The sequence below is a fragment of the Typopeltis vanoorti genome, chromosome 14 (assembly GCF_054136105.1).
Source record: "Typopeltis vanoorti isolate ZY-2024b chromosome 14, IOZ_Tvanoo_1.0, whole genome shotgun sequence".
NCBI classification, from domain to species: Eukaryota; Metazoa; Arthropoda; class Arachnida; order Uropygi; family Thelyphonidae; genus Typopeltis; species Typopeltis vanoorti.
In genome coordinates, this window is record NC_143562.1 from 84118042 (window position 1) to 84135133 (window position 17092).

Below are 17092 nucleotides of genomic sequence, written 5' to 3' on the forward strand. Positions count from 1 at the left end.
CATGTTGAACATCATAGAGAATCTTATGTCCTTCAACCCAATCCTGTATTCTTTTTCTAACTAATTTTTCCAACACTTTAACCACAACTGCAGATATACAGACCAGGCTATAATTGGAAACTTCTGTCCTAGAACCATGCTTTCCACTTCTTAGGAACCTTTCTCATTGCAAGATGTTCATTAAATAACCAGGTTAAGGACATGGCTAACTTTTTGCACATTCATTAAAAATACATGGTAATATGTCAACCATTCCACAGTCTTATTAACATCTAACCCTAGCACCCTTGATACACTTCTGATTCTTGCCTCCCTTCTACGTGTTGCACAGCATCATTCACACCACTATGATATAGTGCTCATTAAATAATTACACTATATCATTTGCTATGCTCTGTAGTAATATGTTGGTGAATAGAGAAACCACATCAAAATAAACCACAGTTTCATTATCCAACAGACAGATCTTTAATTTTTTTTCTTTGAAGTCAATGCTGTTCTTAATATATGAGCTAGTGTTACCATTGAGATTTCAAAGAAGGTGAAAGATGTTTGGCAAGATGGTAAGTGGAAAAGACAATACAGTTCACTATTGTTTGTAGTAGATAGCCAACTTTATAGACCTTGGGGAGATTATAGGAATATGATGGATGAGCATGATGAATTTGTAATTCTTACCAGTGGTGGTAGCATCCATATATTCTACATGGGCTAATAAATTTTTTAATTTATTTATTTGACTTTTTGTTAGGCCTCTGCTGATGACACTGTATCCTATCCTTAAGTATGATATTAATTTTATGATTATACTCCATAGTATTTATCAACAGTGGCATTATCCTTATCAGCCTTTGTGATGACGATATTAGTGTTTTGACATAAGGAGCAAGGTGCTTGTAGTTCTGAGGTTGGTATATTCCAAGTGGAGGGTTTGCTTTGTATAAGACCTAGGCAATTTCAAACTGTAATTTATTTAATTCATCTTGTGCATAACTCTGTGATGCCTTTTTCCACATCTACCATAAGATCCAAGTAATGTACCCATGGAGGAGACAAGAAAAAATCTGTACCCTTATATAGAACATTCAGTGCATCGTAGAAAGTATTTTACCTTGGGTATAATAAATGTTAAAAATACCAAGCTATTTTAAACCTGGTTTTACTCCATTTCCCAAGTAAGCAAACAGACAACCAAGTCAAGTTTGCGCCTGCACGTATTGGAAGTCTAGCTGACCCTCAAAGTAGTGCAAGACCAAGGCAACTCTTGGTAAAAGTAGAATAAGCTCTGATCACTAATCTGAATATTTACCCTTAATGCAAAGAAACCGGTCTGGGTAGTGGCCAATTGCCTTTAATACAAAACATCATACATCTCCTCCAGGAGATGTGCTTTGCATTAAGGGTAAATATTAAGATTAGTGATCAGAGCTTATTCTACTTTTACCAAGAGTTGCCTTGGTCTTGCACTACTTTGAGGGTCAGCTAGACTTCCAATACGTGCAGGTGCAAACTTGACTTGGCTGTCTCTTTGCTTACTTGGGAAATGGAGTAAAACCAGGTTTAAAATAGCTTGGTATTTTTAACATTCAGTGCATTGTTTGTGAGTGGTCTGTTTGATAAATTTATAACCCATTTGTCATGGGATCAGGTAGTAGTTCAGTATTGTGAGGGTTTCTTCATTCTAATACTTCAAACTTGTGAATCATTATACGTTTATGATTTAAATGTGCTCATCTGGACTGAGGATTAACAAAAAAAAAAATCTATAATTGCATCAAAAGATGCATCCATAACCTTGATAAGACATTTTGCCTTCACTCAGGAATATGACCATGTAGTATTATTGTCTTAAGAAGTTGATAAACATGGGGAATTCTCAGTGATTACGACAAACTTAGGAGACAGCTTAGAGCAGAGCCATGGCAGAAGAAGCTACAAACAAGAATGCCACTGGTGCTTGGGAAATGGTCAGAGGTTGTTTTAGAGTGCTTGAATGAGTATATGTGGAATTACTAATACCACATATATCCCTTCAACCTGAGGAGCCAGGTTAGAACAGTGTCATGGCATAGGAATTTGTGTGGGCAAGATGTTAGTAGTGCATGGGAGATGTCCTTGCTAATACAATGCACGTTGTATTGCTCATAGGCATGCTGATCACTTTTTTTTCTGTATATTCCATCCCAAATGTTTTCGTTTTTTGCAGCTCCTACCTTATGATGCTACTCATCCATTTAACTCACACTGGGAGTTAAATGGATGAGTAGCATCATAAAATAGGAGGACGGATTATGAGAGGAAATCAACTAAGCAGGCCAAAGGAAATCCTAAAAAGTTTTTTCATTAGTGAGTACAGGGAAGTATTATAACTTTAATCAATGCCAATGTATTTAAAGTGACAGAAGCAAAAGAAATAGCATTATATAAATAGTTCAATCTAAGTGATCACTGTATAAAGTTGTATCATCCAGGTAAATAATAGCATTGTAGATGTGACAAATGTGAGAATTGAGGTAAATAAACTGGAGGTTCTTAGCATATTGAGAAATATAAATGTGAATACAGCAGTCGGATCAGATGGCATGTCAGCCCACATATACTATAATGTTACAAAATTTTTTTATCAGCACTGCCTCTGTAGAAATGATGTAAGTCTTAGATGTGTCATGGTTCCAAAGGAGTGAAAAGAGGGCAACATAGTTTCATTAAATAAATGATACTAAGAGAGAGAGAGAGAGAGAGATAGCAAATTACAGACTATCTCAGGTGCAGTGGCTAAGGTATTGGAAAAGTTAATTAAAGGTGGAATTCAAGACTGGGTGGATGGGAATATGCTGCTCTGTGGCGAGCAGCATGCATTTGTGAAAGGTAGATCCCTGTCTTAGTGATTTACTCACTTTTTTATAATAGAATGACAGCAGAGTTGGATAAGAGAAATGGCTATACCATGATACTGCTTGACTTTACAAAGCATTTTGACAGAATTCTGCATGGAAAACTATTACAAAAGTTGGAGCAAATAGCAATGGATGTGAAGCTGGTGGCATGAATAAAAAGGTGCCAGACAGACCCTAGAGAGAGAGAGATAGAGAGTGATATGTGGTGGAGTACAATCCAGAAGAACCAGAGTGAAGTAAAGTACCTCAGGGTAATATACTAGAGCCACTCCTTTTACATGTGTATACAGTCATACCCTGAAGTTACGCCGTAGGTGGGATCAACAAAATGCGCACAAGTTGAATTCGCGTAACTCGGGGTATAATTTTGCATGTAATTTATATATACAAATATACAAAATATTAGTTAATTGGAACCAAAGGTTTACAAAAACACCTATATTTTTTAAGAAATATAATCATAATTGTAGTTTTTCGTACATAAAAAAAAGAAAGTTATTTCGATGTCGATGGTTTCATAAAATCTAATAGATTCATCTGACAGCATAATGTCTTTTTCTTGTCACGCAAAATTTATTCATAGCAAGCTAATGATTTTTTTATTCCTTGCCTTTTGCCTTGTGGCTACAGTTCGTTCCTCATTAGAATCTATGTCCTCCAAAATCTGTAAACCTTTCTTTTATGATTGTTCTTACTGTGGATTCCTGTAGATCGAACTTCTTTTCTAGCTCACAAATTTTCATTCTGCCTTCAGAATCCTTAATAATGTTGAATTTTGTTTCCAAAGTCAATGTTTTTCTTTTCTTGCTAGCTGTAGAAATCGAACTTGCTTCTTTTGGATGACATTATTATTTTTTATGATAAAATTATTATCAAGAACATAACATTAAACAATCGCAAGGTTTGTAGACTATAAAAATCGTGTATGAATGGAGACCGCACAAAACACGTCAGTGCTTGTTCACAGCATGTGCAACACTGGTGAATGCGGCCGGCACCTGAAAGATACGACTAGTGGTGAGGCGTGAAGCGGGACGGGAATACTTACATATAAGAAACCGCGTAAGTCGGATATGATTTTATTAATAATATAGTGAATGATTTTGAGGTGGCATTTCCAGTTGTTTACTAACAGTACAAAACTGGGAAGGGAAATAATAAATGTGATGTAGAAATCCTGCAGGATAATTTAAATAAATTGGTAGTCTAGATAAAGGATAATGGTTACTGGTATAATGTGACAGAGTGCTTGAATGCCGCACCTTGCTGCATTATGAAGGTACTTTGAGATGGAAATGTTACATACTGTGTATGTACATTAATAGTACTGGACAAGTAAAGATAGAGAGGCTATTATCCTTCTTTATAAGGCTTGATATATTAAATCTTTATTACTTGAGTAGTAATTTGGTCCTCAGTCTTGGGAGAGAGGAGATAGTGTACAGGATCAAGAGATGATCCTCTCCACTACCTATATAATGGAATGCTCCCTGTGTGTATTACAAAGTGTAGTTGATAGGAAGAAAAGAAAGTGACATTACCAAAGGAGTTCTATAAGATTGATACTATGAAATTTTTCTACACATGATGAGCACAGAGAGAGAGAGAGAGAGAGAGAGAGAGAACAAGGGATCACCCCTGTTGTGTAAGAGTTGTAGTTAGTAAGGGTGTGAGGACTAGATACTTTGCTTGGAGTGGTAAATGATTGGAAGGGATTGGCAGACATGGTTGTGAGTGCTCCAACAATAAATAAGTTTAAGGAAAGATATGATAGCATTGTATGAATAGTGGTTAGTGTACACTTCTTCAATTCTGACTCCATGGAGATGCCTGCCTAATAATAATAATATTTTGGAAAGTTTTGAGGTATGTTTTCTGAACTTGAATATCCTCTACATCATCAGTCCCAAATCTCCTGAAACAGAAATTCACTTTGAATATCTGTGAACTACATACCATTTCCTCCTGCATTGATTAACATGTCTCCCAGTTCATAACAATTCACATTTCCCAGAACTATTTACTTTCACTTTTCCTTTGTCCTTGCATTTTAACTACATACAATGTAGATAAATGGCAATGTAGTTAAATATCTCCTGGGTGTAGTTAAATATCTCATCAAGAGTACAAAGAGTAGACCAAAAAGGTTGACTTGGTTGGGACAGCAAAGGAGCCAAAATTAAAAGCTCTTGTGATATCATACATTTCATGTGTCATAATATTACTAGTTGATATATTAAGAACAAAGCCAAATATGATATTTAGAAAGTTTAAAAATAATAATAATAATAATAATAATAATAATACATTATTCATTTCTAAATTTGGTGTCAAGTTTTATATTTCATTGATATCATTTTACTGATTGATAAATTTTGCAGCAAAAGTTAGAACTTGGATATAACATTAGTTTATTAGATATGTGTTATTTCAGGCTCTGGTAGCTTGTAAGTTGTATAAGGCCATGACACAAGAAGCTGCTCAAGATGATATGGAGGCTGATATTTGTGAAGAGATGAAAGAAAATGCTAGGTATTATATAATTATATAATTTTTTTCCTGAAATTTGTTTTTATTTATTGACTAAAAGTAAAACATATGAAAGGTATATCATTCCCTCTTCTCAAGAAAGAAAGACAAAAAGAGAGGGTGGAGGAATGTGGACATTATTGGGTTTCATTAAAGAGTTACATATTGCCATTACACTAGGATGATGATGAAGACATCTATAGGCAACTTGAATTAGGGTACAAGGGAAGGTTGATTTTAATTATGGGAATAGGATTGGAATGAAGAGATATCATCTGGAAACAAGAAAAATTAATTTCTTGAATTCTTGAGAGATAACTGTCTTAGGTAGTATGTAATGCAGAGAACTCAAAGATTGAGTCTTAGATCTTATCATATTATCAGATGATGTGATTGCAAATGGTGTGTCACATTTCCCTCCAGTTTGCAAGAGTGATCATGAGGTGATCACCTGTGTGGTAGCCAGCCCATATAAAGACTTCTAAAAGGATGGGGTATATGTGAAACTGCAAGGTCAGTGATTATTTAAAACTTAGGAGAGAGCTTCAAGTTACAGCATGGAATGAGAATTAAGCAGAATAGAGGTAAATGCTGGTTGGCAAGCAAGAGCTGTTTAACAGCAGCAATGTATGAATGTATTCCAAAATCAAAAGGATGAATAACATAGGTGTGAAGTGGATGAATGAAAAGATCAAGCATGCTTTCTGGAAGGCACTGTGGAGGCAGCAAAAATGAATACAGGTAATAATCATCAAGAGTACAAAGAGTAGACCAAAAAGGTTGACTTGGTTGAGACAGCAAAGGAGCCAAAATTAATGATATGTGGCAAGTAGAAGAAAGAATGATTATGGTAAAATTATATTAATGGATGAAAATGGTAGATTGATAAATGCTGCAGAGGACATTATTGAGGTATTCAGTGAGCAATTCATCATAATCAGAGAACTCAATTCTGTATCCTATCTTTCACCAACCACTCCAACATCTAGCTTGTAACTCAAGACATACAGATTGTCCTAGATTTTGTAGCCTCAGTCTTATTAGCTTTTGTGAAGTGGAACAATTTTATGTTCCTTCCATTTCTTTGGGACTTTCACTGTTACACAGGTAAACCAAAGCTGCCTTAACACTCCCCCAGAGTGACCCTTAAGACAAGAAGTGATACTGACATTGAGTTTAGTTAATTATTTGTTATACCTATTGCTCACTCACCATCAGCTGATCTTCTCCACCCACCCTACACTCTAACTTCTCAGGATGTCTCACTTATGAGGGTAAAACATAAGTGAGACATCATAAGAGGTTAGAGTGGGGGGGGAGAAGATCAGCTGATAGTGAGTGAGCAATAAGTATAACAAGTAATTAACTAAACTCAGTGTCAGTATCACTTCTTGTCTTAAGGGTCGCTCTGGGGAAGTGTTAAGGCAGCTTTAGTTTACCTGTGTAGCAGTGCAGGTCCCAAAGAAATGGAAGGAGCATAAAATTGTTCCACTTCACAAAAGTGGTAATAAGACTGAGGCTACAAAATCTAGGACAATCTGTATGTCTTGAGTTACTAGCTAGATGTTGGAGAGGTTGACGAAAGATAGGATACAGAATTGAGTTCTCTGATTCTGTTCTCTGTGATTATCAGCATGGCTTTGTTAAAGGAATGTCATGTTCTCCCAATTTACTTATATACTACAAAAATGATGACAGCATTGGATGACAGCCTTTACAAACCATGTTAGATTGCCATACAACAAGTTGATAACTAAATTGTCACAAATGGCATTAGATACTATATTAGTGAGATGGGTAGATGATTAGCTGTCAGATCAGCAAGTTATATATGGGGTACAGTATCCTCAAAGGGGAATGTCACTTATTTGTGTGCCCAAAGGGTCTGTTTTGGAGACATTACTGTTTATCTTGTACATTATTAGTATTGGGTTGAGGTTTACTAGAGATATAAAGCTCTTTGAAGACGGTGTAAAGTTGGGTAGAACAATAAGGAGTCAAGCAGATGTGGCCCTACAGGAGGGTATGAGTGGGCAAGTGAGAGGCCTTATGAGTTCAATGTGATTAAAAGTAATGTTTGAAATATGGTAAGTGTTAAATCTTTAATGAAGAGATTTCACTAAGAAATATTTCATTCAGGATTTAACAAGCTTTAACCCACCAACAAGGATATACTTATAGAATTGTAAATTACTGGAAAGCCTTAAAGATATTGTATCTTGACATTGAATGATTCTGTGTAAAGGAATATTACCTATCTTTGTATGTTTAACGAGGGAAGAAGAATAATTTGTGAAATATATGTTAGCATGTAAAATTATGAGTCCAGGATACGCGAGCGAGACACTTGGATTAGCAGCAGAGCCTACGGCAGTCATGTACGCACAGAGCCCAGTGCGTGAGCTTCCCGGAAGACGCTAAGAGAGAAGAACGGAACTGCGTGCAGAAGACTGGTGAAGAGCGAAAAGGTGTGATGCAGAAGGGGTGCCACTAAAGGTGCAATATAAAAAGGTTTGGCTTCCCCAGTTCGGGACTTTTTCCTCTTGGATTCCAGTTCTTCCTCATGCTCTCCTGTTCAGCATTCGTCACCCGTCACTCGAGGGCCCCAGCTCGAGTTGTTCCCAGAGATGTGTAGGTGAACCCAGCCAATGGAACGATGTCTCAATGGAAATAAGTGGCCAAGTGGCAAGCCAGGTGTGGGCATTTCGTCAGCGTACAGAGAAAATCTACTCAAGCTGACCGTCATGCTAAACCACTTGGACCAACTTAAGCAGAACTGTTTCTCAACCACAATTGGAGAGGATAAATCGTGATAGCAAGCTCCAAACCAGGTCCAGGTGAGACGACCATCAGGATAAAGAATAAGTAAGCTGTAAAGGGAATTGAAGATTGAGGGACAGACCTGAAGAAATCTTAAAGATCCGGTAATGTACAAACCTTAGTCTCTTTTGTTGTCGAAAAAGAATTATTGTATAATAGTGAACAGGAACATTCATTAGTAGAGCTCATATTATGTAAGAGGCAAGACTTTAGTAATTAGTCTAATAGTAAAGTGTTATAGCTCCAGGAGCATAGTCTAATGTATTGAAATGTCGATCATGTTTAGTATGTTATAGTATAATCGTATGTGAAGTTAATTGAATTAATGCCTGGAAGGAATTGTAGATCAAAGAATACAAAAGGACAATCAACTGATTTGATAGCATTGTCTTATGACAAGATTCAGCTATATAAATTATAGTTTGTTATATTTAAGTTCTGTAACTTAAGAAGGTGAATATCTTAGCTGAGTGTATATTTGGTGAAAGTGTATTGCATGGGTTTAATAAATGAGCCTTTGTAATTTTACCTAACTAGTTGCCTGATAAATGAATCCAATGCACTACTTATTAATTAGAACCTGAGCGGAATTTAATTGTTTAACAGAGACCACGACTGCAAACTAGAGTTGGTGTAGGAAATTTAGCTAATTTGAACTAAGTATTTTAAAAGAACAATTAATTGTGTGTCTGTCTGTGAGTTAACTCCTTGATTAAGAAGCTTTTCTAATCTAAGGGTTCTGGATGGTGCAGCAATAACAAATAAATTTTCTAGAACCTAACGAGGAGGTAACTCCAGATATTTGTAACAAAGGAATTGGCTCTAGCCAAAGGCAGTCCCCTTGTTAATCTAAGTGATGGCCACAGAGCACAAAAGGAGATTAAGCACTGAATAGGCATACAAGGAGAGGTATAAGTAGTGTTTCCATTACAACTAAAGAAGTACAATTTAAGGATAATTACAGAACAAGAATTCAGATACCTCACATGCACATCAAATAATAAGAAGAATACATAAAAAATACGTGTAACAGTAAGCAAGGACAGGATGTAAAGCATGAAATTGGTGGGAAAATTTTGAAGGTGCAGAAGATGAAAGATCTTTCAGTGGTGGTGGTGGTGGTCATGGACAGAAAGTTTAGGGGTCACATTGCTCAAGTTCTGAAATTATCACATCAGATTATTGCAATGATTAGGAAGACCTTGATATGCAGAAATAAAGAGGTTATGGTTTCATTGATAGTCTTAATCAGGCCTTATATGGATTATTGTATGCAGATTTGATCATCCAGTTTTCATGGGGATGTATTGGAAAGGGAGGATGGACTAAGATGACTTGTTGTCTGTGGAATGTGAGGTATGAGGACAGATTTAGGTACTTCCCTTTACAGAGTGTATTGAATAGGAGGAAGAGGCAAAGATATGATTGAGATGTATAAGTTGGTGAGGGGTTGTTACCAAGTTCTTGTGGAAGAGACTTTTCCCAGAATGGAAACAATTGTAGAACAAAAGATCATCCCTGGAAAACCTGGTATAAGGTAGTGTGATCCAGGAGTAGTTTCTCTGCATGAAGCAGGGTTGGTTAGTATAATGTTTTACCTGAGAACATGATGAATGTAGAAACTGAAAACACTCAACATGTTCTTGGGCGATGAATTTAAGGTACATTTTCATGAATTTATATGTGGTTCCCATGATCAGTATTTTGACTTCTTGGCTGCCCAGTATTGTTATAATAAAATCAGCACACGTAGTAGAAGAGCTTAGGCAAGAGCTAGTGAAAATGAAAAGCGAAATGAAACATCTGGAAGAAGATACTAAACATCTAAAGAAGAAATTGGCTGATGAGAAAGAGAAGGAGGAAGTTAGTACTATGAAGAAAGAGTCAAAAGATAGTCTTATATCATTGTATGGGGAATCGATCATTAGAGGTGTGATGACTAATAAAGTGCACAGAACATGCTTTCCTGGTAGAATAATGAAGCAAATAACTGATGCGTTGCAGCGTGAGCACAAATGACTTAGTTGGGGGGGAAAAGAGAATGTTGATAGAGACTTCAGGAAGTTGTTGTGGCAGATAAAGAAGGATAGTATTGTTGGAAAAGTCATAGGCATATGACAGGAGTGAACTGAGAAGGAGAGCAGAGATAATGAATAGTAAGATAGCTGAGTTGTGTGAGGAAAAGGGGATTCAATTTGTAAATCTGTGGAGTGAATTTGAAGGAAAGTTGGAATGGTTTGAAGTTGATGGATTGCATTTGAATGAATTTGGTGTTGTGCATTCTGAAAGGCTGTTGTTTTCTGAGAAGGCACAGAGTAAACAATTTATTGCAGTACATGATCAGAGTCTACTTGTGAAGCAGGATAGTGCACTAAATGGATTGTATGAACAGGAGGAAGATGGATGTGAGGTTGAAGATGTGGTTGCAGCAGCACAAGGTGATCAAATGCATAAACATGAGGATCGAACAGGTAGGAATGGAAATCAGAGTCAGGATCAGGGAACTGGGAGTGGTCAGACCGAAGAGAGAGAGAGAGAAGTGTGGTATACAACTAGAATAGAGAATGTTGGTGCTCATAGAATGACCTCAAAGACACAGAGATTGTTATGTTTGTACACAAATGTAAGGAATATTCAAAACAAGAGAGCTTTGTTTGTTGCATTGATTGAGCCAGTATTCCCAAAGATAATTGGAATAATTGAAACTTGGTTGTCTGTGGAGGATGTGATGTCGGGAATAGAAATAGAAGGATATATAATTTTCTGGAAGGATACAAATGTGAAAAGGGGAGGGGGGGTGCTGTTAATGATTGCAGAGGAATTGTTTCCACAAAGTGTGAAAGTTGATAGTGGATGCACAGATTTTGTTTCATGTGAAGTTGAAATAAACAGCTTAGTATATCTGAAAGGATGCTGTTATAGACCAGGGAATGCAGAGAATACTGATTGTGAAATGTTTAGGCAAATTAGTTGGGCATGTAAAAAGAAGGTGATCCTGATGGGAGACATAATTATCAGAATATAGAATGGAAGAAGATAGTGTATGGGAACAAGGAGAGTGAGTTTGTTGAATTTTTGAGAGATAAATATCTTAAGCAGCATATGATTGAAGCAACTAGAGGATTTAATGTTTTGAATTTGGTAATAACTTCATAAGATGTAGTTATTAATGAGGTGTTGACATTGCTACCAGATGGTGAGAGTGATCATGAAAAAATGCTCCCTGTGCTGTGTGATAGTGATGGAAGAACAAGAGGTTATCCCTGGAAATTAAGGAAAAGTGTGGTTAACAAGGGTGTGAAAACGAGGTTTTTTGCCTGTTGGATGGTGAATGAGTGGAATGCAATGCCTGACTCAGTTGTGAGTTCTTAGTCTGTAAATGAATTCAAGAAGAGACATGATAGGTATTGTTTTGATGGTTTGACTCATGGAGGCTACTGACTCCATGGAGATACCCATAATAATAATAATAATAATAATACTTGTTTGGGAAGTGATAAAACAAGAAACGGCTACTGCCAAAAATTGGATATATGTGGAAGTGTAAAGCAGGTGATTATAGAAAACTCTGTAGTCAGTTAGCATCAGGAAGTTGAGTAGATCAGCTAAGTGGAAAAGATGTTGACAATGCATGGAAACTCACAAGGCAGTATCTATCAAAAGCAACGAATAACTGCAGACCAATGGTTAAGTGAGTAAATAGAGTAGGAGTTAAATTGATGACGAGTGAAATCAAGCAAGCTGTGCTGGAAAAGAAAAGACTATGGAGGAGGAGGTACAAGACAGTTAGTGGTAATCGGATCCATGAAGAGTATAAAGTGCAGGCTAAAAAGGTGACGAGCATGGTAAAGAAAGGAAAGATGCAGTATGAGAGGAAATTGGCTGGTCAGGCCAAGGTTAATTCAAGGGAATTTTTCCACTATATGGCAAGCAAGAAAAAGAATAATTAAAGCAAGTTGAGTCTGGTGATTAGTTATGTCAGAAGAATAACAGTTGCAAAAGATATAGTGGGATTATTGAGCATTTTCCTTCTGTACCTTCTTTGGGGAGAGGGTACAGAAGGAAAGCCTAGTATACGATTTCTGTCAATTATTTTTTTAAAGATATATCATGTTTTTTTTTTAAATGGATATCATAAAGATATACATTTTTAAAGATATATCATGTGGGCTGACTGCCGATCTTCTGTTGTTTGCTGATGATGCAAAGTTGGGAAGAATTATAAGTAGCACTGCTGATGCTAATTCCCTTCAGGAAGATTTGAATAGAGACTTTTTACTTGGACAAAAGAGTGGTGGTTGTAGTATTAATATCAATAAGTTGCATTTTGGAGTGCAGAAATATAAGGCTGTGTCAATATAAGCTTGTTTACAATACCAATATATTGATGGTGCCGTACTGCAGGAAGTGGATGAGATTAGAGATTTGGGAGTGATGGTTGACAGTAGACTGAAGTTTAGAGGGCATATTGCTAGTGTTGCAAAAGCTGTGCATCGTAGTTCTGCTATGATAAGAAGTACTCTAACATGTAGGGATAAGGAAGTGGTTGTGCCACTGTATAAAGCATTTGGCAGGCCACACTTGGATGATTGTGCTCAGATTTGGTCATCTGGTTTTCAATGTAATGTGGAGACATTTGAGAGGGGCCAGAGGCAAGTGACTAAGACAATATTGGGATTTTGGAATGCTGGCTATGGAGAGAGAAGTTGAAGAAATGTGGATTGTAGAGTTTGGTGGATAGGAGGAAGAGAGGTGATATGATAGAGACATTTAAGTTAGTGAAAGGATTTTATCAGATTATTCCAGTGGGGATTATAAAAAAGAGTAGAAGGTGAGAGGGGAAGAACCAGAGGTCATCCCTGGAAGTAATGTAAAAGTGTGATGAAGAGGGGGTGTGAGAAGTAAATTTTTTACATGGAGAATTGTCAATGAATGGAACATATTACCATAATGTGTTACTAATGGATTTTAAAGAGTGTTAAGGATTTCATTCTATATGATAAATATGTTGTCAATTGAATGAACCTCCTATGATGAGTCTGCCAACTCCATTGAGTGTGTAATAATAATAATTATTATTATTATCCAGGCCTGCATAGAGTCAAAAGACTCATCATGGGAGGTCCTTCCTAAGAAACACAAAGTCTATCAAATACAATAGTATAAAGAAATGTTAAACACCTCAAATTTTATAAAGACAATTTCTTTGCTGTAATCTTTTAACCTTTCTAATCTGTTACTCACCATTTTCTCTCTTTCAGTCAGTTAGGATGTCTATCTTTTGATTTTTTTCTCAGATTTTAAGTGCATCATAACACTTATGCAGCTTACTGGAACCATCGACACTCAGGTGTAGGCTTGTTTACAATACCAGCTCTTATTACTAAAAAAAATTATTCTATACATCAAGGAATCCACAACCATGCCTGCTACACATAATAGCCAACTTACTACTATTGCATTGACTATGCATTCTTCATTATTGAATCTACTCATAATGGTTATAAAAGTGACTTTGTTAATTCTTGATTTTTGCTGCCGAAATGAGTTCCGTTCTGAAAAATTCTCTTCCAAGTTCTTAAATAACCTGTTTAAAATAATTTGTCCTAAGAAAATGAAAGAATTGCTTTGATTTATTAATAGCATTCTTGATCTCACTAACCTTCACATTAGACAAACACTTAAGAAACTCTTATTGTTGGTTCCATGTAATATATTTCCAGCTCTTTGTGCTGCAGAATTTCCATAAACTGCAATGGTTCTGCATGCTGTGATATCTAAAGTATCGTGAATTTTAATGTTAAAATCCACATTATTGCAAACTGTTTCCATTATTATTATTATTATTTTGATAACCTCTCCATAGAGCCAACAGAGTCAATAAATGACTTATTGTTCAGAAATCCTATACTAGGCTTGCCTTCTATACCTTCTCCTCAAAGTTTACATCTACTGCTCTGTATATTGTCAGACTTCTTGCTTAAGGGGAGAAGGTACAGAAGGCAAGCCTAGTATATGATTTCTGTCAATTATAATGTCAGAAGACTATAGGTATTTTTTCTGAGAAAACTCCCATGTTACCCCTCTTAAAAACTATTATTTTTATGGCTATTTTGCCTGCTTCTGTTTAGGAGTGCCCTTTTGTAATATCATTAGTTTGTTACTCAAGAATTTTTATGGCATTGCAGATGTATTTTTAGAGACAAATATATGTAGCATAATATAAAAAAATTCGCACATACCTTTTCTTGGATGTTGTTTCCTGTCTTCTTTCTGCAGTGTGCATACTTCTGCTGTTATGGTGTTAAAAGGGGAGTGTGTATGTGGGGGGGGGGGGGGGGATATGGGAGAATTAGTTTGAAAAAAACCTGTTTTTTTTATATATATAATATGTACATATATTATATTTAAGGGTGGGTGGAGCCCTTTTTTTTGTAGGATTGGAAAAGAAATTAGGTCACAACTCCAACCAATAGGCAATAACATGAACACTTCAAAGGCAGAAACACCAAGCAGACATGACATAGCATCCATTTCCTCCATGAGTTCAGATGACGACCCAAGTGGTCGAAATGGCTTGCACCCTGTCAACTCCATCCCCAGCCCTTTCCCATGAACCCTTCCCCTTCCTCTAAAAAACAGTTTCTAATTTCAGCCCCCTTTTTCATCTTTTTCCACCCTACAAAAAAGGTGCTTTGCCCACCCTTAAATATAATATATGTACATATTATATATAAAAAACCCAGATTTTTTCAAACTAATTCTCCCACATTGCCACCCCCCCACACACACACACTTCCCTTTCAACACCATAACAGCAGAAGTATGAAAAAAGATCGCAGAAAAAAGACAAGCAACAATATCCAAGAAAAGGTGTGTGCGAATGTTCTTCTATTATGCTTATATTTGTCTCTAAAAATACATCTGCAATGCCCTAAGAATTCTTGAGTAAAAAGCCAATGACATTGAAAAAGGGGGCGCTCCTAAACAGAAGCAGGCAAAATAGCCGTAAAAATAATAAATGTCAGAAGAGATTAAGTAGGAAAAAAAAATAGAGGGAGGTGTGGAGTATTGTTGCTTATAAGGAAGGACATAAATTTTGAAATTGACAACTCATTAGATATCTGCAGAAGGAATGAATGTGAGAAAGCCTGGTATATGATAAACACATAGGCTCTAAAATTAAGAGATGGAGCATGTTATCATAAAGAGAAGCCAGTGATGGTACTGCAAACTAGTCATTTAGTGAGTGAGGAAATGCTAAGGTATTAGAAATGGGTGATTTTTATATTGGTGATACTAGATAAATGAAAACAGCATTACACAGACCAGTATTTAATAGTTTTGTATCGAGCCTAGTTGGAAAAGTATCTTTTTGAGTTGTGCGATGTTGTTTGTGAAGGCATACATAAATACTTCTGTGAGTTTCTCATGTTTCTTGCCTTGACTGAAGTTTTTGGTAATAAAATCTTGTGGAAAGGTTTTCCTTTTTTGGGTTAATAGTTCATTCAATATACATCATGCTTGCTTCATGTTGGCACTGTATTCGAAAAATTTCTGAAAATAATAGTGGCTGTTTGCATGCCTATTTTTAGTTTTTAGTTGGGTTGAGAAAAGAGCACTCTGAGATGATAAAGTTGACATGAAAATTGAAGATAAAGGTATTCTCGATGTCAAGTGAAATTACTATGAAAGATTGTTAAATAAAACAAGCAGTGACAGCACAGTGATAGAAAACACTCAATAGGAATGCAGTCAGGAATAAATATCAATACTTGAAGTAGGAAAAGCCATCAAAAACCTTAAATGTGGGAATGCAGCTGAAGTAGATGATATTCAACCAGAAATAATATCAAATCTAAAGCCAAATACTTCTCACAAAAGATAACTGAAACAGCTGAAGAAATTCTTGGATACAAAAGGAAAGTCAATAAACCATGGATAACCAAAAATATTTTGGCCCTATGTAACGAAAGAAGAAATTTAAAATCTCATATTAATAGTGGTGACAATAGAGAACAGTATAAATATATTACCAAGATTATTAAAAAAGAAATCAAACATGCTAGAAACTTATGGATACTAGATGAATGCAAGAATATAGAAGAGGACCTAAATAAAAATAATCCTAAAAATGCTTTTCAAATTATCAATAAGTTAATGAAACCTTTTACTGCAATTAATTGGAGTATAGAAGAAAAGATGGAACTCTTATCACGGATAACTAGAAAATAGTTGATAGATGGAAATGTTACGCAACCAGGCTTTCTCAAAAGGACCCTTAGCTCCTCAAAAATAGCTGGGAATTGATGGTGTTACAATGGAACTGATACATGAAGGAGGTGACATCATCATAGACACCTTGTTAAATTTATTTCAGGATGTATGGAACACAGAGATTTGACCTTCTGATTGGTGGATTTCTGTCCTTGTACCTGTTCCTAAAAAGGGAAACAGCAATAAATGTAGCAACTATAGAACAATAAGCCTTATTAGCCATCCAAGCAAAATCTTGTTAAAAATATTATTGTCAAGAATTGAAAAGAAACTAGAAAGCAGACTATCAGATGAACAAGCAGGTTTCCGGAAAAGTACAATCAACCATATTTTTACAATACACATACTAGGTGAAAAATACATAGAACATAACAAAATAATCTGTCACAACTTTTTAAACCTTCAAAAAGCTTTTGACTCAATATGGCATGAGGCATTATGGAAAATTTTAGAACATTATGGTATAGACCAAGGTTTCCCAAACTTTTTTCTCCGTGGCCCAGTTATTTTAATACTTCATCTTTGTGACCCACTAAAATTTTTATGGCCAATAGGTAAAATAAAACAGA

At 35.9% G+C, this 17092-nt stretch overlaps 1 protein-coding gene across 1 annotated transcript in view; it reads left to right on the forward strand.

Moving 5' to 3' along the window:
• The window catches only part of Trpm (transient receptor potential cation channel, subfamily M), a 410993-nt gene that overhangs the window by 237888 nt on the left and 156013 nt on the right, over window positions 1-17092 (forward strand). Inside the window, 1 exon segment of the mRNA XM_090403483.1 lies at window positions 5332-5429. Within this exon segment, the coding sequence (XP_090259609.1) occupies window positions 5332-5429 (98 nt within the window).